Below are 27,264 nucleotides of genomic sequence, written 5' to 3'. Positions count from 1 at the left end.
CAGTTAACAGTGAGTAATGTTTCCGTCCACAGCCTGTTTCACCCTCACACAGAAAGCATGGACAAGTATGTTAAAATGTCAGTCATTCTATCACAATTTAAAAGCTGAGTAAACTGTTGTTTCAGAATAAAACCCAAACTGTGTAATAATCTACTCCTCTTTGTACAAGATTTAAAGCAGCACAATAACTAAAATGTGCCTCATGTCTTATACACACAGCTCTGTTGGAACAGCCACCTCTTTAACATGATTTTCACCTGAGTCTTCCTCTTTAGTCACTTGAAAATGAGAAGAATTTTTTTCCTCCAACCATTTAATTTAAAGTGCTCATATTATGCTTTTGGCTTTTTCCCTTTCCTTTATTGTGTTATATATCTTTTTTGTGCACGTTATAGATTTTCAAAGTGAAAAAGCCCAAAGTCCACCCCAAAGGGACTTACCATCTCCAACAGAAAACACTGTTCACAAACTGCTCCAAACAGCTCTATTGTAGTCCAGCCTTTACTTCCGTGACGAACGTGCGTCACTTTCTAACACACGTTGTGTGCCTGGACAACAATGGAGCTCTATGGTACAGAGGAAGATATATCAGGCTTTGAGACGCACACAATACTTGTTAGTAGATACATTCATTGTTGGTTTGGGTCTTTTCATGGGATTTGTTTATAAGAAGGACAATATAAAATATCACCAAACCTATCTTTTAAGTTTGATGTCCAACAATAACCAAATGGACAGATTCCACAGAAATTAAATGTACAATTGCCTTTTATTAACCATTTTCAACAAAGAAATTAACCATGTTTCAGTTTCTGCTCACATTAAATGGAAATTTGAATCTGTTACATAACCAAAAATACAGACAGCTTATATCTACAGGTATAACGCAAGAAACAGTACAAGTACAGAGGAACATTGTTAGTTACATTTTACTTAACTGTTTGCGTGTGTGAATGTGTACGTTTCTTATTCAGCTCATAAAAAGAAATGTACAAGCCAGCCTCGGGTCAACGCTGCTTAAAAAACAAACACACTGTTGATAACTGTGATGGCTCGAAACCAAAACAAGTCCCCTGACATTAGCAGATGTTTATCTACTGGCCGCTGGCTGTAAAGTCCATGTTATAGTCCAGTTCAAACCAGCCGGAGGTGAACAGAGAAACAACACAAAAAAATAAGTAAAGCGCCTCAAGTTGTCGGCTCATTTCCTTCGTCGGCTGCTTGAGGAGCGGCTCGGTGACTGCCTGCTGCCACTCCTACCAGAAAGGAAAGAAGAAAATATATCACCATTAATAAAAAGGGTCAGAGTGCAGCAGCATAACTTTCTCACTGGTGGAAAGGATATTTACTGCTGATAAACTTAAAAAAAAAAAAAAAATTATGTATCGCACTTTTCAATTACCAGCATAGGCTCTACGCAAGATAGGATGAATGGAAACCAACAAGAACAGATAAAAATACAATAGAATGGAGGCATCCAACATCGGTTGTGGATGTACATAAAATGGAAGCAGTTTGAGTCACAAGTTTTGCATAATAAAGTTGTTCTTTTTTATCTTGTCAAATTTAAGTAACCTCGATAGCCAGTACAATTACATGCACACAAGTATCTAATTAAATAGCTACAAATTAGGACAATGCAATTAAAAAAAAAAAATCTTATTTTTTTTGCTTTCTATTTTCGTATTGAAACATATGACAAGAATTCCAATTATATTGCTATTGATTGGCCCTCAGGAGGCCATATTCTGAATACTAAACTAGAATACGATTTAGGTACCGTTTTATATACTTATGTGTACATTGTTGCATTATGAGAATGAACCCCAACAAAACTTTAATCAGCCCACTACCAATGACAAAGGTCCATGAAGACTTTGGTACATAGAGTTAGCAGTGTTAGCTGACAAATAAAACAAATAGGGACACACCAGCTCAGGAAAGCTGACAGAGTTAAGGAGGTGGATGCATTTTTAAAAGGCCAAGACTACCAGTACCAGCAAATAACTTGTCTAAAGATAGACACAAAATACCTAGCCAGCTAAACGAGCAGTTAGACAACTAGCTTGCTAGCAGTTTAATGAAAGACTCTTGACTGTGTGTGTGTGTGTGTGTGTGTGTGTGTGTGTGTGTGTGGGGGGGGGGGTACATGACATCCATAAACTATAGCAAACTAGCCTACAATAAATCTTATTTGATAAAATGCAGGTCACAGTCAACAAGCATCATTTTGTGATGTTGGAGGCTGTGACCTCAGTGCACCGGGGCGGGCATTGAGGACTATAAAGAAGTTGCTGTCAAACCGACATTATGAACCTATTGCTTTACAAAACAAACTTTATTCTTATGTCACATACACAGTACAATGTAGTTTGCAATTACTGCATTTTAACCCATCCTAAGTATTAGCAGCAGTGGGCAGCTATACATACAGCATCCGGAGAGCAACTTGGGTTTCAGTGTCTTGCTCAGGGACACTTTGACATGTGGCCTGAGGAGCCTGGGCTTGAACCGCCAATGGTTCGAGGGACGACCACTACCTCTGAGCCAAAATCCGGCTCACCAGATCCGGCTGTGTTGTGACTTTTTTTTCCTTCTCTCTCACTAATTAGAAAGACAGTAACAAATGAAATATATGATTACCTTTATATTTTAAGAAAATTGCAGATAAATAAAAGGCATTTATATAAATTTATAAGTAAAATTTAGAACAGTGCATCGTCTCCATAGCCTCGATGCAGACGGATCCATTGGACATTGGCCATGAGGGTCAAATTAGTGATCGACACTCCTACTCACTCCTGGCATTACTTTAACATCTGACCCCACCATTTGCACACATAATTAAAGTTGTTGGCACACTCTTTAACGCAGTTTAAATGTCATGCGGTAGCTACAGACCTGCGGCTAGGTGAGGGCGGCGCTGCTCTCATGTACCTTGGAGGAGAATAACTGAGTGAGCGAGAATCTCTCAGTGAATCAGCCGGCACCCTCCGAGGCATTGCAGGGCTGTGAGGAAAACACAACTGTCAATTAAAGTCTCAAAGTCAAAACACTGCTGTAGAACTCCAGTATAGTTTTTGCAATTCACTAAAATCTCAAGTAAAAGTTAGTATTTAAATAACAGTTGGGGATGTGATCATTACAGCAAAAATTAATGTCATAAAAACATAATTATTATTATTATTGAACAATCAGTATTTCTACCCTGTCATGGAAGGTTCCTTAAAACGCAGCAGGAAAAGGTAAACACTGCTGATATTAAGAGACATCCTCACAGCTTTGTCCTATTTAAGCTGCTGATTCATGGCCAATCAATACAGCCTGACCCAATGATACCATAGTGAATTGTTACATACGGCATGAGGACTCAAATTCAAAAAATAAAACTATGCTTCCATCCAGTCCAGTCATATGTAGTTTGAAAAGAAACACGAGAATTCATCTTGGTTGGCGAGTTGAATCCAAAAGATGCTAAACCGATGATCCTTTTCTTTTTTTTTTTTTTTACACTTCACACAAGGATCCATTACATTTTACTATGTAAATTACATAACTTACTATGTAATGAAGACATGGTTTTTAAATTACCTCCAACATATTTCACTGAGAAGATTATATTGCCCAATTATATCTGAGTATTATTTCATACCCAGGTAATCAGTTCAAGACAATTCCTTTTAATGTTGCACAACTCTGCAGCAATGTAAAAAAATCCATTTCCATAAGTAAATGTTTCTATAGTAGTGGAAAAACTATGGAGGTTTTGTGCAACTGGCCACAGATAATTTACTCTGAAAATAGCAGAAAGAACCCTTTCCATATACAGCAGCTCTTAGCAAACCAGAAATGGAAGTTCTGTGAAGTAACCACACCTTATGAGTAACATCAAGTTTTCAGTTCTTTTCTTCTTACCTCTTTTTCTTAGTTTCCTTTTCATTCTCCGATGAAGAGGATGAAGAAGGAGATCTTGGAGCTTTGACTGTCTTCCTGATAAGAAAAAACAGTAACAAGGGTAATTATTAATAACTAGAAAGTAATTTATTATTAATCCATAGAACAATTGTTTTATTATTGCTGGATTTCGAATGTTTATCGATCTCACACAGCTCAACATTCCACGTCTCCTGCTTACCCTTTTCCTTGCTCCACTTCAGAGTCAGAGCTGTCTGATGAGGATGATGAAGACGAGGAAGAAGAAGAGGAGGATGAGGATGAGGAAGAGGAGCTGGAGCTGCTGCTCCGCTTGGCTTTCTTGCCTGCACTTGCCTCCTTCCCGTTTACAGCGCTCTCACTTCTGACTGTTTGGTTTGAAGGTTGATGGGTCGCCACTGGTGACTGCTTCCTGCCTAGATCTCGAGACACCTGTTTGGTTTCTGGTTGGCTGCCCGCAGGGGACCTTCTGTGGGGCACATCAGAGCGCCTGGAGTCTGACTGGGAGCCTCTCCTACCTGAGGTTGGGGCATGGGAAGAGTCTCTGGAAGGGCCTTGTGAAGAAGAGGAACAAATTTTCTGCTGTCTGTCCTCTCTCTTCTCGTCCTCTCGCTCCGTTCTTTTGCCTCTCTCTGTTAGTGCTTTTGTGTCTTTCATCTCTCGCTGTGGTGACGGTGAGGACGAAGAGGAAGAAGAGGAGCTGGAGGATGATGAGGAGGAGGAGGAAGAAGACCTGTGGGGTGGGGGGGCATCTTTTGGGGGCAGATGCTCCTTTACCCGTCCTCTCTCTTGTTCTACCTCCCGCTGCCTGATCCTCTCATGTTCCCTTTGTCTCGCTCTTTCTCGGGAGAGGGAGTGACTGCTCCTCCTTCGCCGCTGTGGAGAGGGAGAACGACGGGACCTGGAAGATGGATTCAGCCATTAAAATTAGCTCCCTTATGGCATCAAAGTAAACAATGTTAATGTGACACCAAGGCTATTATCTACAATATTTTAAAAATAATTCCCAGAAATCGATGCTCCTAAAACCATTTTTCTTATGGTTCCATTTCATTTTCACAAACAAAAAATAAATGATTTATCTTATAAAGTGTCTGTCTACCCAAGTACATAGAGCATGCATCACTAAACAGTTTTATGTATTACCAAAAAAAAAAAAAATCTTTAGTAAAAACAAGTTTAGCAAGTGCGTAATTGCTTAAACTCAAAACAAAAATGCAGCAAGTTTCCTTAAAGAACACCATTTACACTTTCATTTTCACATTTTATATGGAATTTCAGCTGTTGTTCAATCTGTGATGATGTTAGCACTTACACTTAATTTCTGTTTAAGCAACAGCCCTATTTGCCATTAAAACATAACTTCTACTTATTCTTACTCTATTCATACTCTTCTGGTATGAAGCTGCATAAAAGGTCAGTAAATGTGCGTGACATTTGTGTTGTTTACCGATTTATGTGAAGGTCTAAACATACAGTATGAACAGTTCACACTCCTATGTGTCATTTGGGGCAGCCAACATGTAACCATGATTTCATGAAATCACCCTTTTCTTTCTTTTTTTTTTTTAACACATGCAAAGGCTAAATATTGGGTAAAATGTAATAGTAAACTTCACGTCAAACCCATTCATTCCCACTCAGACATGGCACTCTTTAAGGGGGCACCAGCTCCAAAGACTGAGCATATGTACATGAAGGTTTTCATTTTACCTGCTGGGGGGGCTTCGCCGCCTTGGACTTCTAGACCTGGACCTGCTGCGCCTTCTTGGGCTTCTGGACCTGCTCCTCCTGGCAACCCGCTCGCGTTCTCTGTCCCTGTCCCTCTCCCTGTCCCTCTCCCTGTCCCTCTCCCTGTCCCTCTCTCTGTCCCTCTCTCTGTCCCTCTCTCTGTCCCTCTCTCTGTCCCTCTGCCTCTCTCTGTCCCAGTCTGACCAGGCCGGAGGAGGAGAAGCTCTCCTGGATCGGGATGGTGGTTCCTGATACTGCCTTGGTGGAGTGCGACGTGCTGGGGAGGTAGTGGTTTTCTGTGGTGGCGAGCGTGACCTCTTAGCTGAGGGGCTGGACCTTGCAGGCCTCCTGGCTGCATCCCTGTCCCTCCCTCTCTCCCTTTCCCCGACTTTTGCCTCCACTCTTGGTTTTTCTGCTTCGGCCTCAGAGGGAGAATACCTTTTGCTGCCTCTGCTGGCGTCTGCTCTGTTGGATGGGGAAGGAGGTGGACTGGGGCTGTCCATCTGTGTGGGGCTATATCGTTCCTGACCTTTTTTCCGGGATGGGCGAGTCTCTGCAGGAGCTTTGTGGGAAGCTCTTTCCCTCTCACGTTTGTCTCCTCCAACCTCTCTGTCCTTCTGGGCTTGTCGATGCCCGTTGCCCTCAGAAGCAGGGACAGGGCTTTCCTTTCCCCCGTTGGTTAAATACCTTTGAACTGCAGCTCCAATGGCAGATGTTGTACTTTTCGAGGGGCTACTTTTTTCCTTCCCTGCTGAGCCAGCCTTCTTTACCTTGCCTTCATCTTCAGAAGAGGAGGATGAAGAAGAAGATGAAGAGGAGGACGAGGAGCTATCACTGTCGCTATCGCTGCCGCTACTGCTGCTGCTGCTGCTGCTACTACTACTACTGCTGCTCTCTCTCTTTTTCTCAGCCCGTTTCTCCTTGTCATCACTTTTCTCGCTCATCAGCGGGCTTCTCATCTTCTCTTGCCTCTCGTTCATCTCTGGTCTTTCGCTCCTGCCTTTCTCCGCAGGTCTCGATCCATTTCGCCTACTTTCTGCAGTTGAACGGACAGCCTCATCTCTCTTTCTGGCGCCTTCTGGACCTCGCTCTCTGTCTTGTTCCGTTGGCTTGTTCAGATGCCTGTCTTTCTCTTTAATGCTCTCCCTTTCTTTTTCTCTTCTCTCATCCTCCTTCTCTCTTTGACGCCCATTTGTGACAGGAGAGCGAGAGGCGGATAACGGGGAATTGTGGGACGGATGCCCTCCTTCATTTCTCCTGTCATTTTTCTGTTGGGAAGGAGACACCGCTCTCTCTTGTCTCTTAGCAGTGTCTCTTCTGTTGTCCCTTTCATTTGGCGCCCTTGAGTGCAGATCTTTCTCAGTCCTGCGCTCCCTCTCTCCACTCCTCTCCCTCTTCGGGGGAGGCGAGGGAGATGAGGAGTCATGCCTATTTTTTTCCTGTTTATTCCTGTCTTTTTCCCGCTCAGTGTCTCTGCTCCTTTCCATCCTAGTCTCCTGTTTGGGCGGAGGAGAAGGAGAACGGGATGAGGACGAGTGATGCCTTGTCCTCTGAGGAAGGATCTCTTTTTCTTTGTCCCTCTTTTCTCTGCTTCTTGAATGCCTCCCTTTCTCTGCGTCTCTGCTTTTTGAAAGGCTGCCTTTCTCCTCATCTCTGCTCCTTGACCTCCTCCCTTTCTCCACATCTCTGCTTCTGGAGCTCCTTACTTTCTCACTCTCTTTCTCTCTGCTCCTAGAACGCCTCCCTCTCTCGTTGTCTCTGCTCCTTGATCGCCTTCCTTTCTCCATCTCTCTGCTTCTGGGACTCCTTTCTCTCTCCCTCTCCTTTTCTGTACTCCTGGAACGCTTCCTTTTCTCCATCTCTCTGCTTCTTGAACGCCTCCCTTTCTCCCTCTCGTTGTCTATGCTCCTGGAACGCCTCCCTTTCTCCCTCTCCCTGCTTTTTTCGGTCTGTGGTGGTGGAGAAGGGGACGAAGAGTCATGTCTCCTCTTGGAGGTCTTCTCCATCTCACTCGGCCGCTCTTTTTCTCTCTCAAAATTTGGCCTCTTCTAGATGAGGAAAGATTTATTGGTGTCATTTTAAATTCTATGTCCATGATAGATACATGATAATATTATTAGTTTAAATGTAGTTTAAGATACTATGAGCAAAAGAAACATATCCAACCGAAGGTTTCCAAAGGTTAAGTCCAATGCAACAGCCTCAGCCTTACCCCTTCGCCTCCCTGATGCTGTGGAAAGTGGTCCTCGTAGCCACGTCTCCTCCTGTCTGGCGATCTCCCCTTTCTACCTTCATCAGCTTTTCTTGCAATTTGGTCCTGTTGACGTGATTTCAGTGGAGCTGGAGACTGGCTGTTGATATCACAGGAAAAAAAATAGCATTTACTGAAACATCCCTGTCTGGAAGATGGATTTTGGTTTAGCCCAATACAGTCCTATAAAAGGGTTCAGTATGTTTAAACAAACTAGTTTGAACAAAGTGTCAGAAAGTCTTAAAGGCAAAAGTGTTTACAGCTGTTCCAAAGTGCCAGACAACATTTTTATCATTATATCATCTTATCTCATACCTGTGAGCAGAGCTGGAGGAGACACTCCTGTGTCGCACTGCCTTTGCTTTCGGAGGACTCACACTTTTACTCTTCTTTGTTTTCTTTTTTGACTTCTTCTGCTTCTCATCTGACGAACTTTGAGAGGGTGAGGATCAGAGGAGACATAAATTTACACCTAATCCCATATATTCAGTGTATTTGTTCTAAATCATACTAAAAAAGTCTCGGTCTGTGAGTCCAGGAGTCTGTCTCACGAAGTGACCCGCGTCCGTTGCCGAGGGTAATAAAACAAAAACTAGGAGTCTCCGTAATCTGTACAAGCATAAACCAACATGGCTAACACACTTTTATTAACTCCCATAGCAGCGCACCCTGCAGCTTCACTTCTGCCATGTCTACCCTTCACAACAAGAGCCCAACTTAAATTCGCTCAAAGCATTTCGATAAGAGGAAATGCATTAAAATAGGTTACACTACACTAACAACATTTTTGCCAACACTAGTAATCTATCTATAAATTGCAGGTACGTCTGTCTGTTATTCACATATCTCTCATACTTGACAGGTATGTTGCTACAGGCATGAGTAAGTGCAGTGCAAAGTTTGACATTGTTTGTATTAGAAATGCAAAAGATATCGTTAAATATATGTCGGTAAAAGAAGCACACATTGGCTTTTGCCGCTCTAGTCGCTGGCCCTCTCACACTGCACTCAGCGCAGGACCAGAGACAGAGAGGGTCGAAGAAAGCAGCGGAGCTTTGGTAGCTAAAGTGTGAAATACACCTCAGACCCACAAAAATGTGCAAAGTAGCATTACTTTGGACTGTCTTTGACTTTGAATAAACAAACGACAAATCCCAAATTTGGACTGCCTCTGAATAAACAAACGACAATTCCCTAATTTAAGGATGTTTCAGAATCCCACGCATGCAAAGCACAACCAGCTACAGACAACAAGTGGCAGACAGAGTGTGATACCACTTACAGGTAGGCTACCAGACATAGTATTAAATTGCTGTGAGCTGTAGCCTACATTCACCACTTCTAAACAGAGGCAGAACATAACGTAATCTCTGAGATTATTCCTTCACAGCGCTGTGCAATGCGAGAAACTCTCAGCTGAACCGGGCAGACACAGCACTTTTCATCAGACTCACCCTGGATCCGGTTAAGATATGTGCTGATTAGCTCTCATAACGGGCCAGGTGGGTAGCACACTGCCATGAGTCCATGACGCTAATGTCTGATTACTCCACATTTTCATTGTGATATTTTGTGATTACATTCTGAATCTGCAACGTTCTCTGTCAGGTAAATCAGTAGCAGGCTATACAGTGGAGTTGCATATTAAAGGTCCTATGACAGGCTGCTTTTTGGATGCTTTTATATAGACCTTAGTGGTTCCCTAATACTGTATCTGAAGTCTCTTTGCCGAAATTCAGCCTTGGTGCAGAATTACAGCCACTAGAGCCAGTCCCACAATGAGCTTTCCTTAGGATGTGCCATTTCTGTGTCTGTAGCTTTAAATGCTATTGAGGAGGAGAGAGGGGGGGCAAGGTGGAGGGTGGGGCCTTGACCAACTGCCACTTTGCTTGTTTGCAAGCCATGATGTCTCTTTCTCATGGGCGGGCCAAATTCTCTGAGCGGGCAAAGCAGAGAAAGGGGAGGTAACCTTGCTCATTATGACATCATAAGGAGGAGATTCCAGATCGGCCCATCTGAGCTTTCATTTTGTCAAAGGCAGAGCAGGATACCCAGAGCTCGGTTTATAGCTATCACCATTTCTAGCCACTGGGGGACCATAGGCAGGCTGGGGGAATGCATATTAATGTTAAAAAACCTCATAAAGTGACATTTTCATGCCATGGGACCTTTAAGTGGTTTGGGGTCATTCTGTAATTTTGGGGTACAATCTGGTTTTGAAAAATTCTACAAGCAGCAATACCAAAGGCCAAGCAATTGGCCCATTCCAAACAGGCACATTTTCAACAGGCGTATTAAGTTGATGTGAGCTGTAATTCGCCACTTCTAAGTAGAAGATAACGTAATCTCCGAGCCTGACCAGGCAAAGCCTCTTTTCCTCCGGGCAGCTGCCTCCGTCTCACTCAGACTCACCCTGAGTCCGGTTCCAAAGCTGCCTGAACCATCGATGTTTAATAATAATAATAATAATACCGGACTGTACCACGTTGATAACATTTTCACCGAGCGGACTAGAGGACTCAACGTGGTACAATGATTTTACCTCAAGGCTCTTTTACCTTGGGCCCCCAGGTAGTTGCCTGCCTTGCCTAATGGTAAAGTCTGCTCTTGGTGTTTTTACAGTAAACTAGAGCGTATTTCACTGGTGTTTCTGACCATGAGTAGTTATAACTTTGACATGGCCAAGGCCAAGCAATCGGCCCATTCCAAACAGACAAGGTTTAAACAAGCACTGCACTTGTGTTAAAACAAAAGCAGGTTTGGTAATCCCCAATAAAATACAATATCCAAGAAACAAACTGAAGTTTTATATAAAAAAAAAAAAATGTTTTGGAGCTACAGCTTTCAGACCAAGAACAAAAACTCTCATTCTCTTTCTACTCAAATTTCCCATTTACAGTATGAACTGTGCCACTTGGGTCAAGAACAAAGCTCACGCTGGTATAAGGGAAGACAGATATGACAGACACAAACGCCTACCTGTCTTCTTCATCATCATCATCATCATCATCTTCTGATGCATCACTGAAACACAAATGTTCCAGTCAATCACGGTCCATGTGAAAGGTTTAAATGAAAGATAAGAATTCAGTAATGGAATACCGTTTCTTTTTCTTCTTTTTGGATTTCGTCTTTTCTCGTGGAGGAGATGAGGAGGGACTCTCTGAGCTGCTGACCGAAGACAGAAAATTGTCAGACCTTTTCTTTATTGTCAGGAAGTTTTCTGCTCCTATCAAGTTCATTTTCTCACCTGTCTCTGTTCTTGTTTTTCTTTTTCTTCTTCCGACTGCGCTTCTTGGGAGGAGAATCTGAATTGTCTGAATCTTCCACCAACCTGAGAGAGCAAAGGCAACATACCTCAAGTCAGGAACAGAAATAATGCTGAGTAATGAGTGAACCTATTACATTGTAAAATCGATTCACATACATACATTTTTTTTTATTGTACGTCTACTGCAATCACATGGGAAAAGTAACTACATTTACATACTGTGAATCGTTTTTTTTTTTTTTAAAGATTATGTTTTTGGGCATTTTCAGCCTTTATTTGGACAGGACAGCTGAAGACATGAAAGGGGAGAGAGATGGGGGAATGACATGCAGCAAAGGGCTGCAGGTTGGAGTCAAACCCGGGCCCACTGCATCGAGGAGTAAACCTCTATATATGGGCGCCCGCTCTACCAACTGAGCTATCCGGGCGTCCGTGAATCGTTTTTAAATCGATATCGAATCATGACATTTTCTGAATCGTGCACCCCTAGTAACCATAGTAACTGTGGTTTTAGGATTGACAATGAATGCAACAAGTATTGCAATGTCTTAAAAAGCATATATGTTTATGCTGCATAAACTTTACTCCATCAGCTGACATTTGGCAACACTGACTTCTTTAGATGACGCTTGTTTTTTTAGACTAATGTCTGTATGATCTAAGAATGGATTACATCACTTATAACCAGCATAAAAGGTCCTGCTCACGACTACATTTTAATGCAAAATACCTTTGAAAATATTATAAGTTAAAGACTAGAGAGTTGACTGCATTGGGTTAGGTAACTCAAGCAGTTTTGAAATCTCTGAAAGCTAATAGAACACTGAGCCAAACACGCTGCTGTTATCTGTGTTAAAAAAAAAGAAAAAAAAAAAGAATTCTTTTGGTGAGTGTGCTCTCACTAACACTAGTGGTTTATTTTTGTCTGACTACATGTTCATTTTACAGTTTTCCGGTCCTCTAGCTGTGTGCAAAGCTATTTTTCGCTGTATTTTGTCCAGTTTTTTTTTAGGATTATTTTTGGGGCATTTTTAGAAGATATGAAAGGGGAAAGAGGGAAAACGCAAAGCAGTAAAGGGCCGCAGGTTGGAATTGAACCCCTGGCTGCTGCGGCAAGGACTGAGCCTCCGTACATGGGACGCACGCTCAACCAGGTGAGCTACCCAGGCGCCCCAATTGTGTCCCATTTTTAAAGCCTTTTTAACAAGGCTTGAAAATATTGACAAATATTTTTAGCCACAATGTCCAACTCTGTTACTTTGCTAGATTTAAATGTAAAAGAGACATTAATTTCATATGCACACCAGCACTTGTGGGTGGTTTTTTGACCTACTCACGTATATTTCTGCTGCTGCTGCCTTTCCCTCTCCAGGCGTTCTTGCTCTTTCTTCTCCTTTTCTCTCTCCTTGCGGTCAGCATGGAAGGATGACCCGTCCACATAGTCGCTGGTGATGCCAAAAGCAGCACGAAGACGGTCGTTCTTCTGCTGGTTGGCTGCAGCCAGAGCATGAGTCTCTGTCGCCCTGAGAGAAAACAAACCGCTTTGTATTACTGACACTGTGCAATGTGGACTATATAATGCTCTGGGTACTAAATCTGTGTAGAGTGCATTTGTGGTGGATATCAGGTGGGGTAAAAAAACGTTTTTTAAAAAAATATTTTATTTTAATATTTTTATTATTCTGATGTACGTGTACAATGCCAAGTCTTCAAGACCCACAAGCCCCCTCTGAAGCCTGGCATCACCACACAGCTAGCATACGGTAATGTCTTCCATGAGTTCACCTAGAACTCCCAGATGTCAAGTCTGTTAAGTTACGTCTGTTCCTCTCTGTTGTTTTTTTCCCCACATAGAATCTGGCTGGTTAAAGTCAGCCAGAAAACAACAACAACAACGAAGAGAAACGGACTTACTTGCGGTTTGGGAGTTCCAGGTGAGAGTGTGAAAGCCCTTGCGAGGCTTACTGCGGTCAAGCAGTCGTGCAGGGAGAGGAGGCCGACGCGGGGTTTTTCACAGACAGGTCTGAATGCGTTTGTAAGAGAGTCTCATAAACAGAGAAAGAGGGACAAGGAGGGGCTGATCGAATCATGTGTGCGCACCTCTACGATGAAATAAGATTTTACCCATTGTAAATATAAAAAAAAACATGTCGCGGTCAACGTTGATATTATGATGATCATCAAAACGGTATGTCTTTTATGTTGTTGTCTTTCTCAAAATTGGAGCCACGTGAATTATTGTTGTCCGTTTTTGTCGTACTTACGTTGGCCTCTCAGTGGTGGCGGGAGGGGGCTCCTGCTTCTCCTGTAGCATCATACGGAAACTGTTCACCTTCTCCTCGATTTCCTCAGCTGAATACCTGACCATCCAAACAGAAGAGAGTATTAAACACTGTACAGATCAAAAGCAACAATCTTGCCCCTATTCTTATTTTTCTCCCACTGCAGAAAGCTACTGTAGGTCCTTGTTATACAGTAGACTACATTTTCTGTACGACCAGTAAATTCATTACCCGTATGATAATCAATTGATCTAAATGAAAAGAAACCTGTCACACAGTTGCAAAGAAAAGATAAACACAAAATTGAAGTAGTGCTAAAACAATTAGTTGATGCAGTAACAACTTGTATTGATAACTATTTTGAGAACGTATTAACCTTTGAAATAATTTACAAGTCAAAAGTCCAACAGCCCAACTTGGACAGGCTATCTCCTTGGTGTGTCAGGGACTTTAGCGAAACCCTGTGTAGTCCAGAGGCCAAAATACAGTATTTGTCTTACCCTTGCTCCTCCATCATGTCCTGCAGCTCGGCACACTTGACCTCTAGCTGCCTCTTCCGTTGGTGCTCCAGGATGTCAGCATTGGGCTGCCTGTTGAGCTGACTCTCCAGTCTCTCCCGGTCCTTGTCATCCCGCTCACCCCCGCGCTCATCCCGCGGCCTTTTGACCCGCAGGCTCGATAGGTTGCGCTGTACATAGCCATTGGTGCCGCTGCCCCGCGGCGTTGTCAGGCCAATCCCATTGTACATGGCTCTGGAATAAAAGATAATTAAATATTATATTTAAAAAAACATTATCAGTGTCCATTTCCTATGAAAACTAATCCAATTTGATCCAGCATTTTTCATTGAAGCATACAGTCATAGATACAGATCATTGGCCTGGAAACAGGCATGTGACAGTTTTGTCCCCTCTGCCATAGCATCACTAAACAAAACACAACAATTAACTATTATGTGTGCAGGTGCTATATGTATACGTTTAGGTATATGTGTATAAATGTGGATGTATCTGATGTCTTTCGTGTAGCCATGTTGTGGTGTATAATGTATGTATGTATTCTATTCAGACTGTAGCAACAAATTTCCTTGGAAAGGGAAAATAAAGAAGCTATCTGGTTGACAGTGTCTATGAAAGTAGGGTGGTTTTCTGAGGCCAGCATTTGGTAATATTGTTTCTTACTTGCAGCCATAAGGATCTCCAAGATCTTACTCTATCACAAATCTTTATATATATATATATATATATATATATATATATATATATATATATATATATATATATATACACACACACACACACATATATATGTATGTATGTGCATATCTCAATATCCTTGACATTAAACCTAAATGTCGTATTTAAACTTTTGTTTTGTTTAAAAGCTATCAGCACAGGCCTCTGCAGTTTATCACTTTGCCATTTTAATCATTTAAAAATACTGAGGGACTTGTATTCTAAGATGGCTGACATAAATTAACTAGTAGTGATCATTCAAGATAACTGACATGGCCGTATTTCAAGTCCTAACGTACACTATATATGAGGTGGCTGACAAAATAGCAGAAACAGTAATTCAGTAACGTTAGCTAGCTAATTCATGAAATCACTAAAAGACAAACAACTAACATTAAAGCAGGCGGCATTTTGAAAAGTGTGGCACAGGTTTCTCGCAACGTATCACAGGCTTATGAAACATTGAGTGGATCTGTGTGTATCTTGTCGGATCTAAATATACATTCATATCTCGAGAATATATGCACGATAAATTAAATTTTGTCACGCATTAACACGTGCGCCAGAATAGGCCTGTTGCTACGTCTGAATAGTAAATGTATGATGATGACTAAGACAAACCATCGAATTCCATATTGGAACTCAGTGGATACGGCTAATATGGCTGAAAGTCACTGATTTAATATTTAGTTTAATAAGCAACGCGGTAAATTTAATGCTACACATTTCTAAAGGCCCAACCACACTTATGCGTAGCGAACAATTCCCATTTAAGCTAACGTTAGCAAGCTAACGTATTTGCTACGTACCAGTGTTTTCTCCCGGAGCGGAAAGAAAACGGTGTCCGAATGAATTTGTCGATAAATAATATCCTGTTGAATCAGACAATAAAACACGCCTTATAATAACTTGGTCTTAGAACAATGAAAAATAAAGAAATGTGGCTGGTTTGCTATCAGCTAGCTGGTCTGATCTCCAACCAAAGGAGGAACCAAATGACGTCATACGCATGGGATGCACGTTTAACCTGCGATGCGTTCAGGGGTTCAGCTCAAAATAGGTTTAATCAAAGTTTGGTGAAAAAATGAATACATTGTGCCCTATCTATATATCAATACATGCATACATACATACATACATACATACATATATTGGTGGAAGTAGTTTTACCATATTATTCTATTCTGAAACTTCACTAGAATAACTACTAACTACTAACTAACTAACTACTCCACTATATCACATAGGCTATTATTGCACTTTTTACTCCACTACATTTGTTTCACAGTTTTAGTTACTTTTCAGATTACAGTTTTTCATCTCCTTCCTGTCCAGTAAAAACCATATATCTCCAAATTTTCAGCAGCAATACATACTATATCTTTTTTAAATACTTTATTGTAATGTTTCTTTCATCATCTTCCAGTCAATTATTTACTTCGTAATGTCTTTAGTGGTTTGAGTATCTGAGTCTGTTAGGATCATATAGCTCCAATTAAATGTCAGAAAAAGTGAGGAGCCCAGATTCTGCCTATGGCAGTTGGATCGTAGGGTCAAAGTGTGAAGAAGACGCGGAGAACGCTGCACTGATAGAGTAACACCTTTTGGTGGAGGCAGTGTAATGGTGTGGGGCGGCATCTCCCTCACTGGAAAAACGAGGCTTGTCACCATTGAAGGCAATCTCAATGCAGAGAGATATAGAGATGAGATTCTGCAACCAGTGGCAATTCCATATCTACACAGTCGGGGACCGAACTCTATCCTCTAAGATGACAACGCTTGCCCCCACAGGGTGGGGTTTATCAGAGACTACCTCCAGAATGTGGGAGTGGAGAGGATGGAATGGCCTGCCATCAGTCCTGACCTCAACCCCATTGAACACTTGTGGGATCAGCTTGGGTGTGCTGTTCGTGCCAGAGTGACCAACACAACCACGTTGGCTGACTTGCGACAAATGCTGGATGAAGAATGGGATGCCATCCCACAGCAATGTGTGACCAGGCTGGTGACCAGCATGAGGAGGAGGTGCCAGGCTGTTGTGGCTGTGTATGGTTCTTCCACGCGCTACTGAGGCTCCTGTTTGTGAAATGAATACATTGTTAAATTGCCAATATGTCTTGTTTCTTCAAACTTCAATCATCCAATCCACCAAACACCAAACGAGTCAATGGCAGAATAAGCTGTTTGGCATTGGCAGAGAAGATTTGGCAAATTTTTCACTGCTGCTCATCCCACAAATGCATGTTCCTTACAAATGGGGCACCATTTCCAACGGTATACAATTTATTTCCAAAAAGCATTGTTACCACAGAGAAATAATCTACCAAACACAAATTTCCTTACTTTTTGTGCTATAAGTTTAGTTAGCTGGAAGGCTATTCCCCTCGATTAGCATGTCATCTGTTCATATGTCAGTTGTAGTAGCCTATGATGTAATAATAACATATTTTGATTAAAGTTTTGTTGTATTTTATGGTGTAATTTTGTTAGCAGTGCAAAAATACTGGTTGATTTTGGGGAATCTGAGCAAAATATGTTGGAAAAAATATGTGCCAGGGGCTCAATATGGGCCCACTGCTAATTTCTCTGGACTCAATATTATATTTAAATGTACAGTATATAGATCAATTGAATTCGGTCACATGTTGCTTTCAATCCTCCGGAGTAGGCTACTCCTCCATCTTCTCCTCTCTACATTTTTTAAGGATATAAAAGTGCACAAGCCCTGAGGCTCAAGAACCTTTTTTTGTTTTTTTGTTGACACGAGTAGTTTTTGTAATCATTGTTAAAATGCCATAAAATAAATGATACCAAACACTTTTGTTTCACTCACCAAAAGTTGATAAATAAAAAAAGTTGGTGGAGCATCTCAGCATCAGCAGGTTTATAGGGTTTACAGGGTTCACAAGGTTCACCTTACATTGATAAAGTTTGCCCCTTTGTGGCAAAGTTGAGAACTGCATTTCAATCTTCCTGAGAAACAATAAAGGAAGGTTCAACTCATATTAACAACATGGATTTTTGTATTTCTATGGTTTAAGAATAATACTGACTGTTCAACCGCTCAGTGAACAAATTGCCCTGAGTGAGAATAGGCACTAGTTAAGAAAACAGCCAAATGACTATTTAAACTGTCCATCTTTAATAATTGTAACAATCAGATAAGCAATTCTGTGACATCTTGCAAAATGGTCTACCTCTGTTAAAGTAATTTATGTTGCACATAATTCCTGTAATTGTTTTGTCATTATTGTTAAGTAACTATACGTCCATACTCCACTTGCGGTCTTGAGTCAACAAGAAATATGAATCTGAAATCAAACTGGATTTATTTTACTAAAAGGTCTTACAGGTAGGCTATATTTTTGTTTTGGCATCCAAGATAGTTTTTCTTTGTTTGAATTCATTACAATAAACGTACAATACAAAACACATTTACACACATAGAGTCAGAGTGTCATTTTTTCTACAGGCAAAAAAACAACATAGATAGTAAAGTTTTTGTTAATATCACTTTTCCCAAGAAAAACAAAAGACTGAATTACAAATAATATGCCTTTATCTACCATGTTGTGATCATAAAGCAAAACATAGAAAAGGTTTAATTGTTTATATAACAGTGTCAGAGTAAATGTGAAAACGTTCTGCTTCCATTAATCAGTTTTTCAGCTTCATGCCATTGTATTTAGTTGAAAAAGCAGACCAAAAATGCTTTCATGAGCTATGTGACCAGAACTCGTAGCATACTTATCATGGACTATTATCTCTGTACATTGATTGCACATAATTAGAAAAAACAATTAGTATTGTTGGAGGGAGCCGGAGACTTAATATTCAATTGTCAACGACTGCGTCTCTGTAAATGTTGTGATGATAGATAAAGAACTTGAACTTATTATTTTCATATTTTTATTATCATTTATCATATTCTATTCTATATTTATTTTCTTGACTTTTGCAGTAATTGCTTTTGTTTTTATTTCTTCTTACTACGTTTATTGTTATGCACCTTAATGTTGGCAATATTATTTATATTAATATTAACCTGATTCTGATTGATATAACAAATACAAAACTACATTTCCCAGAATGCCATCGCCTGATTTTGACGCACATTTTGACATAAATGCATCCTGCCAGAATTCGACCGTTAGTGTGTCACCGAAGCCAGTAAAGGAAGCGTGTGTGCTGCTGCAGTGCGGGGTCGTTTCCCTACTAAACATAACGAAATTCACAATAGAAACCTAACCGACGGTGGTTCAGTAACGATGGCTGACGGAGACAACAAAAGCGCAAATATGCTAGTGAGTATAAACCACATTTTTTTTGACTAACGTTAGTGAATTTAAAAGGGTTATGTCTGCTCTGGGTGTGTTTAACAGTAAGGTTAGCATTAACGGCTAATCTGGTGGCGTTCACGCAGCCGACGATGGCCCTTATTTATAGATTTGTTTAATCATCGTGAACTTTGCACCGCCAAGTAGCAGAGCAACTCAACTAGCGAGTTAAAGCTAATCCGACTATCCGCTATGCCGCTACGTTGTGACAGCTCTCTGCAGCTAGCTAGCTAGCTAATGTCAGTTAGCTGGCTTCCAGTTAGCTTCAGTAGAGACGATATCCTTTTTAACAATGCTAACGCTAATTAGCAGCGTTTTTTTTTTTGACAGACTGCTAACGCTAATTTAAATGCTTGAAATCGAGTTATGACGTTTTATCTCTGTGTATCTTGATAAACGTGTGGTTAGCGTTAGCTAGTCAATTCCCCTTTTATGCATTGAGGAAATACCGCACAGTCATATCAAATGAGTAGGAAATACCGTTATCGTGTCCTTGCTTATCGCCACAGGCCCCCACACCCTCGATTTTGGACTTGCATACATTTGTAATCATTTTAAATTCATTGCATTGTTGCAAACATTACCAGCTAGTTTCCACAAACCCCTATGAACCAATATTACAGAATAAAACTATTTGCGTTTTTATAATTTTACATTAGGGCTCAAGTTGCATGGCCCAAGGGAAACTACTGTCCTTCTGTAGATATGTCCCTGGTCACTATAATCATGCTCATATTATGGAAATGTTAAGTTTCAAGAACAGACTCATCAGTAATGTGGTTGTTTTGTAATGTGTATAATGTTGTGTTCAGGCTCAGGAAACGGCCCAACTGGAGGAGCAGCTGCAGGGCTGGGGTGAAGTGATCCTGGCCGGGGATCGCGTTGTGCGCTGGGAGAAACCTTGGTTCCCTGGAGCCCTGATGGCTGCCACCACTGTGCTCTTTCTGTGAGTCTATTTTACTGTGTGCTGCGTCACAGGGTTACACACACAGCTGGGCACATTGTTGGAATTGCACACATTTCCTTCTGCTCAGCATTAAGACAGATTTTTAACAAGAAGTATCTACACTAACTCAGCTGCTCTGGTTCAGAATGTAATTGCAGACGGAGTGTCCTAAAACACACATTGTTCCCACGTTTTTTGAAATGCAAAGCCTGAAGAAGGAAACAATGTAGATTATACCAGATTTAGCTTAGAGCTTAGGTTATAACATTCTTTCGTTAGTCAGAATAGTTATTAAATAACATTGTAACTAAATAATCCATACTAGAACGCTATGGGACTGTCTTTTTGCTAAAAGTTAATTCCTTTTATGTTACTTAATGCACACACACCCCTCTTCTCAATCACTGGCTCACGGTCAGTCTTAGTACAGGACCTTTTTTTTTTTTTTTTTTTCTTTTTTTTCTCTGCAGATGGTTTTTAACATTACACCTTTTTAAAAAAAAAAAAAAAAAATAGGAGAAGGGAATGTGAACAACATATTTAATTCCTGCATGGATGATACAAAATGCTCGTTATTCCATTGAGAGCACTTGAAATGAAACTGGTTCTTAACTGTGACAAACTGCTTTGTCTTCCTCCTCCAGGCTGATTTACTACCTGGACCCATCAGTGCTGACTGGGCTCTCCTGCGCTGTCATGTTGCTCTGCCTAGCAGACTACCTGGTACCCACACTCGCACCCAGAGTCTTCGGCTCCAATAAGTGGTGAGAGCATGAGGATGAAAGTCACATTGCTGGGGAAAACGATTTAAATGGGTTTTCCATTAGACCATAATCTGGTTTATTTCTACCTTTTTTAAAAATATGTTCCTCTGTTTTGGCTTTCTAAGTAATTTCCTCTGTTTTTATGTAAGGAGTTTGTGCTAGTTATGGAAATGGAATTTTCTGTATTGCACTCGCATATCAAAATGAACCTGCACACCTACACCTGACTGGACAAATGCACCACTCATTGGGATGCCAGTTTTTCCAGTGATGCCAGTGTTTTTCTGTGTCTAATTTTCAAAATGGAAAATCATGGCAGCTGTCGCTAAATAAATTTAAGGAGTAATATGGGCCGTAAATACTGCTTGTGTGAGAGGAACATCCTCATCTGAATAACATATTCTAGCAGCTGCATCCAATCCTATCTGCATGGATGGGAAACAGACTGAAAATCAACAAGAACAACCTTTTTTAAAGAGCATGTAGATGAAAAAGTTATGTAGTTCTGCGTCAGATTGCAAATGCTGTAAATGAATCATGACTGGAACTCAGGGCTTTCTTGTTAGCTGGGGCAAAGCAAATAGCAGTGGTATTAAATTGGAACCAAACCATCAGTTGGAGATTTGCTCAGTTCTTCAGCTGATTCAATACAATGGTTTTTATCTATCTATCGACAAATCATAGCAGAAGTTCTTTATATCTTTACATAATAATTATTATTTACAGAGACCCAACAATTCCCAGAAGAGCATGCATTTGGTGCGACCTCGGCAAGGGAAAAACTTTCTTAACAGGCAGAAACCTCTAGCAGAACCTGAGCCATTTCACTTTGGTGGGAAAGGGGAGTTCTCTCTTTTTGCCTATACCGAATATGACAGTCTGAATCTTGTCCTACATGGTGTACAACCATTTAATGGCGCTTTGACATTACGCAGATCTTACCGAACGGCCCCTTGACTCAGCTGCGTGTATTTGATGGTGAGAACCAGACACCCAGGATAGAGTAACAGCTTGCAGTTGGCGCAGTGTGTTGGACGCCTGTCCTCCACCAGACAAATTCAATCTCGCAATATATAACCCTGCATCAGCAGAGCATGACCTGTAACCTTTTACACTGCTGCACATTCCATAGGCCGAGGCAGCAGACATGTTGGGTCAGTTTGGTACTTGAGTGCATTATTTGGATAAATGGTGAAGAGCTGTCAGGGTGTTTACATGCTACACATTATATTCAGTAGTTTCTGAGAAGGTTAAAAGCACCAGCCTTTTGTCAGGAGTTTAGTTATAGGGGATATTAACTCGGGGGATGGGTACAAACATGCGTGCCTGGGTTTAAAAGGCAGCTTTGTATTTCTAGATGTAGGCCAGGAAAGAGTAGCTATTTATCTGTGGAGTCTGATTCTTTGTGCACATGCTGTGCAGCTCAGGCTGCTGCTGAGCCTGCAGCTTCACAAGGCAGCAGAGTCTGCCAGATAGCAGGAGAATGTCTGTGAGGGCTGGTTAAACAGGGCTATCAAAGTATGGTCACGGTCCCTGTTTGGCTCCCTGACAACAAGGACGGAAATAGGGGACGATGGCTAAGCAGAAAATGAAGGCCTCTTTACCCAGCTTCCCTCTTGCCAGTGTTAATCCCTATAGGCTTACATCACTAGAATATACAAGCACAGGATGTTTTCTGGCCCTTCGTATCAGGGACTAGTGGTTCAATCAAATCTTTGGCTCTAGTAAAACGGTGAAAAGCGGCCGTCAATTTCCCAGAGCCAATGTCTAAATTTCTAAATAGCCTGTGTTCAAGCAACGGGCCAAAACCCCAAAATGAGCAGTTAAATATAACAAAAGACTAAGAAAACCAACAAATATTCACAATTGGGGTCAGAACCAGAAAGAACTCTTATCAAAATAGATTAATTTTTTTGTTATCTAAGGGAGATTACACATGGTAAACAATCTGATTAAACCAAGGATTCAGGCAACAACACTAACTCTACAGTCACCATGAATGAGGGAGTCGGTGCAAATGTTCACTATGTGATACTTTTTCTCTATCAAAGAGCTATTGGCAAGTGAAGATAGCTGTCTTGATGTGAGAAACCACAATTAATTTATCCGCTTCCTCTTGATGACCAGAAAAGGAAGTGTTGTTGGTGACTATTTGTTTGCCTTTATTAAACAAAAACTCTGCCAGGATACCGTTGGTTTTGTGTTTTTAATCACATCCTTGTCCTCAATCTCTCCTTGTGCACAGGACCACCGAGCAGCAGCAGCGTTTCCACGAGATTTGCGGTAACCTGGTGAAGACCCAGCGTCGGATCGTGGGCTGGTGGAAGCGTCTCTGCGCCCTCAAGGAGGAGAAGCCCAAAATGGTAAATAACAATACCAGTTTAATCTGACTCTCTCCCACCCACACACAATATGTCACTAAAAGTTGGCTATTACATACTGTAGACATCAGTCTAAAAGTTGTCTGCAGTGCTGCATGAACTGCAGTAAATGGAGCCTTCCTATCTGTATCTTACAATGGTGCGCTTTCTCTGTGCTCCAGATAAAAATATCCTCAGCTGATTTGGCTTTGCTGCTCCACTTAGCAAACCTTAAACTGGGTTACAGACTGTGATAATAGCCGTGTTTTTCACAGCATGCTTGAACCCCGTTAGACACGCTGTTCTGTAATTCAATGGCACCTTTTGTTTTCTTCAAAATTACAGCGCATGTTCTGCTGATGAAACAAAATTGATGTATGTTGCAGTACATGTAAAGAATGACTCTTTAAACTCATTAAATTATGCTCTGTGTGCAGTCAGGATGCAGTTTGAGTAGCTGAACTGCTGTTGGTTGAAATGTAACGTGACCCCCCCTGTTCTCCACAGTACTTTGCCTCAGTGATCAGCAGCTTGCTGGTAGTGGCCTGGATCGGACAGCAGGTGCACAACCTCTTCCTCACCTACCTGATTGGTGAGTATTTACAACATGCTTGAACAACTACATGTTGTTTTTTTTTAAATCCTTTAATCCTGTGTCGGTCACCTTGTCTTCTGAAATGGCATTATTACAAATATAAATAACACGGATCCATTTTAATGCAGGTATAGTAAAGTCTTTGACAGTTGAGTAACTTGACGTATTCATGTAGTTTAGTTGGAGGCGAGATGTGAGGCCTGACCTTAGATCTTAATAAGTTCCAACATATCTAGTGAGAGAACGAAACTGGAATCAGGGGCTACATTTTCATTGGGCTTTAGGTATTGGCCAGTTCAGAGTCAGAGTGAAGATATTTCATTTTTTAATTTTTTTTAAAGGCTTTTTTTTTTTTTTTTTTTAAAAGCCTTCTTTGGCAGCTGTTTTGCATGCATGTTTTTACCTGGAGTAGAAGTAGTAGTTTTTTTTTTTTTTTAAAGTATCAGTTTAGGCACGGGCACAGATTTTAAAAGTATCATTTTTGCACCAGTACTGGGAAAAACCTAAACAATGCCCAACTTTAGGCAACAGACCGTAACGGTATTATTAAATTAGTGGAGTTTTTTTTCTTAATGACTGATATTCAGTCTTTACTGCAAATTGAGACCAAAATAGGAGGAAAAGTAGCCTGACAAGCCAGACCCACATCAAGATGTTGGGTCTGGGAACTCACCATTGGCAGGGCTCAATCTGAGGGGCGGGATAAACGGTTGTCTTTTCAAATTCCCTCTGCACGCAATAGGATAGTGCTACAACCAGGCAGAGCAACAAAGAAGGTAGCAGAGCTAGTTGATAGATTAAACTTTTGCCGTATCCGGTCAGCAAAACTCCGAACACATCTTCCTTTTTTAAGAATGACTTCAGTGCCGTTCTTTTCTCAAAGAAAAGCTTAACTCAAAGTCTTCCAGAAGACCACTGTTCCTAGCAGCAGGCATAAGCCCGCCCACCAACTCTATACACGATGTGATTGGCCTGACCAGAGTTTGTTTTTTCCAGCTCGCAAGCCAACGGAGAGTGCCTAGACCCCCCCCCCCCCGGCTGCAAATTAAATTTGCTGCCGCTAGGGTGCGTCTAGATTTCTAGGCAAGAGGAAAAGTGCATTGAAACCTGAAATTGTCTCTCAGGACAAACACTCCTGTCAGCCTTCAGCTGTACAGTGGTGCCTCAGGGAAAGTGACAGTTGGTGTATCAGCAGCTCTGCTGGCTGTGTGGGAGCCAATTCTCTGTTACATAAGCTGAGACATGTCAAGGATTCTTCTGATGGGAAAACCATGGAGTAGAAATATTTCAGAGGGCGCATGACTCTGAAATGACAAAGAATTCTGTATTTTAAAGCTTTAGTGCGTAGTTTCTGTCCCCCATGAGGAATTCTAAGTAATGACAACAAAGCTGTTTGCATGTCCACATGATCAATACTATCGCGCACCCCCCACCCCTCCTCCATGCAGTTGCTAGTATGCAAGGAGGACATGGAGGATTAAAAAACAATGACTCTTCAGAAGAGCTATGATGTTGACTTTGTTCCTCATTGGTGTTGGAATGTAAAAAAACATCCTTTTGATAAGAAATTAGTTATATTAATGTTGTGGCATCTTATTTGTTTCAGTTGCCTAGCAGCAATGTTTGAACAGCCTTTTTTCCTCTTGTTAAAAACAAGAACTCGCAGGTTTCTTTTTAAAAGCAGCAATTTAAGGATCCCACAGGCCATAGCATCTCTGGAGCTACTGAAAATAAGTTTGTGGAATGCATATTGAAAGCATTTGGTAAACTGTTCAGTGTTAAAGTGTGCTGAGTGTTTCGCACAAGGTATTTGGCTTTATTAATGTGAGTAGAGTCTCAACAATCATTTTGACTGTATCTGAGGAACTTCTTAAACTCTCTTAATCCCAACAGATATTTAAGTGATTGGCACTTTTTTTCGCAGTAATTAGACAATGTGTAAAAAGTAAAGAAACTCAGTCTGACACGATTAATACAAATATGAATTTGGGGGAGACCTCAGACTGCCAATACAACTCCTATTTAGCAGCTTTTCATTCAATACTTAATGGAAAAACTCAAACAATATTGGATTTGTGAACTACATCAGTATAGTCAATGAGATGGATGGATGTAGCTTAGGAGATGTCTAGTCACGTGGCAAGCATTTAAAAAAAAAAAAAAAAAAAAAAACAACTAAAAATATGCATTTAAAAAGCAGGTAGTAGGTGGTTTATTTACTTTCTTCTGCTGCAGTGAACTTCCTGCTGCTGCTGCCCGGCCTGAACCAGCACGGCGTCATCACCAAGTACGCATCAATGGCCAAGAGGGAGATCAACAAACTGCTCAAACAGAAGGAGAAGAAGAACGAGTAGACGGAAGTGTGAAGAGGAAATCTCTGAAAGATGAACCACGACAAAATGGAAGGGGGAAGGAAGTTGTTTGAAGAAAAGAGGAGAGCAAAAAAAGTAAAGAAAAAAGAGCCTTCTGGTTCCTCGGTCTCTGCCACAGAGCAAGACACCCTTTTTTCACACATTGGATAAGTTTTAATTTCTCTTCCACCATTTGACGTTCAAACCTCACATCATCCACTAGTTTTTTTTATTTTGAATTTATCTGCCATGCATGCGCCACCACGTGAAGGTTATCTGATATTGTCACTCGTTCATACACAGCACTGAAAGGCTCAACAACACACACGCACGCCCCTTCCCCGTACACAGTTTAAAACCTTCCTTCTGTTCAGGTGTGCTTCATTTTAAGATGTCAGTAATGCTTTTAAGCCATTCCCTCTACTTAAACAAAGTGACTACTGAGCAGTTTTTGTAGCATTACTGCATCGTTTTAACCTCATAGATTCCTCACAGTACTTTTTTTTTTCTCCCCAGGACAGGTCATGTACATTTTACTTTTATTTGCTTATTCTGCTTTGGTTGTATTTAAAAATAACGCAGAAAACTGGATTTAAAGCTGAGCTTGTCGGGAGTGCAACTGTTTCTTGATGCAAGCCTACTGCTGTACTGCTGCTAGCTGGACTCTGGTCTATTAGCTCTTCTATAAAACCCCAGTGTGTTAATGGTGTGGAGTGTCTGTGTAAATAGGCCTATCACTTTGTCGCTGTCAGTTTTCCTTTTCTCTGTTCTTATTTATGTGTTCTGTCCTACTCAATGTTATCGTTTCTGGTTTGTTTACTGTCTTTAAACTCATTTCATTTTTTGTCTTTATTGGAGTTCTTTATGAAAACGAATAAAGTGTGATTTAAATGAATTTTCAATGGCCTTTCGTGTGTTTCTTGGTTTAAAGCTGACTTGTGTATTAGCAGCTGTATTTTCATAGCTTTCATTGCCATAACTGGCCTGAATGTTGTGTATGGAAATTTGGCCTGACCCTCAGTTATAGTGATGGAAAAAGTGTTGCTCAAACTTAAAAATAATTTTCTCAGACTCTGCAGTCTCTACAGGACTTCAGTGTCTTTCAGCTCTTGTTTTGGCCACAATAGGATGCGTTTTTTTGGAAAAAAACTTATTGTATATTACCTGCTCAGCAGCAGATCGACACCGTTAGACTAGCAGGTGAACTG

General features: G+C 41.0%; 2 protein-coding genes across 6 annotated transcripts; one reads left to right on the top strand and one right to left on the bottom strand.

Annotated features, from left to right (window-relative positions):
* Positions 1-750: 750 nt before the first annotated feature.
* srrm2 (serine/arginine repetitive matrix 2) lies at positions 751-15,743 on the bottom strand. 5 transcript variants are annotated; one of them, XM_035996530.1, is made up of 15 exons: positions 15,513-15,743; positions 13,969-14,220; positions 13,451-13,546; positions 12,524-12,709; positions 11,166-11,249; positions 11,018-11,086; positions 10,895-10,939; positions 8,231-8,347; positions 7,877-8,015; positions 5,806-7,712; positions 5,647-5,751; positions 4,136-4,834; positions 3,916-3,990; positions 2,902-3,009; positions 751-1,256 (listed from the first exon to the last, which is right to left on the bottom strand). In XM_035996530.1, exons 2-15 carry the CDS (start codon positions 14,214-14,216, stop codon positions 1,202-1,204), a joined length of 3,933 nt encoding a protein of 1,310 aa, XP_035852423.1. In that variant the 5' UTR covers positions 14,217-14,220; positions 15,513-15,743; the 3' UTR covers positions 751-1,201. The 5 variants fall into 5 exon arrangements, with proteins under 5 accessions (XP_035852423.1, XP_035852422.1, XP_031174530.2 ...); XM_035996529.1 differs by having other exon boundaries at positions 5,647-7,532; positions 7,572-7,712; XM_031318670.2 differs by having other exon boundaries at positions 5,647-7,712.
* A 3,023-nt stretch (positions 15,744-18,766) lies between these two features.
* Positions 18,767-26,951, top strand: arl6ip1 (ADP-ribosylation factor-like 6 interacting protein 1). Its single transcript, XM_031318758.2, has 6 exons — positions 18,767-19,007; positions 19,853-19,986; positions 20,631-20,750; positions 22,996-23,113; positions 23,618-23,702; positions 25,941-26,951. The coding sequence occupies exons 1-6, from the start codon at positions 18,972-18,974 to the stop codon at positions 26,057-26,059; spliced, it is 612 nt and encodes a 203-aa protein (XP_031174618.1). The 5' UTR covers positions 18,767-18,971; the 3' UTR covers positions 26,060-26,951.
* The last annotated feature ends 313 nt before the right edge of the window (positions 26,952-27,264 follow it).

The sequence above is a fragment of the Sander lucioperca genome, chromosome 21 (assembly GCF_008315115.2).
Source record: "Sander lucioperca isolate FBNREF2018 chromosome 21, SLUC_FBN_1.2, whole genome shotgun sequence".
Lineage (NCBI taxonomy): Eukaryota > Metazoa > Chordata > Actinopteri > Perciformes > Percidae > Sander > Sander lucioperca.
This window is presented reverse-complemented; position numbering and strand designations above follow the sequence as displayed.

What these genes read in the sequence shown, in the direction of transcription:
- srrm2 (XM_031318670.2), bottom strand. Translation starts at nt 14,216, where the DNA reads ATGTACAATGGGATTGGCCTGACAACGCCGCGGGGCAGCGGCACCAAT. An exon ending in GCCACCACTGAGAGGCCAAC is followed by an intron (nt 12,710 to 13,450) that starts GTAAGTACGACA and finishes GTTTTCTCTCAG; the next exon opens with GGCGACAGAGACTCATGCTC. An exon ending in AAAAACAAGAACAGAGACAG is followed by an intron (nt 11,087 to 11,165) that starts GTGAGAAAATGA and finishes GTCTTCGGTCAG; the next exon opens with CAGCTCAGAGAGTCCCTCCT.
- arl6ip1 (XM_031318758.2), top strand. Translation starts at nt 18,972, where the DNA reads ATGGCTGACGGAGACAACAAAAGCGCAAATATGCTA. An exon ending in ACAAAAGCGCAAATATGCTA is followed by an intron (nt 19,008 to 19,852) that starts GTGAGTATAAAC and finishes TGTTGTGTTCAG; the next exon opens with GCTCAGGAAACGGCCCAACT. An exon ending in GTCTTCGGCTCCAATAAGTG is followed by an intron (nt 20,751 to 22,995) that starts GTGAGAGCATGA and finishes CCTTGTGCACAG; the next exon opens with GACCACCGAGCAGCAGCAGC.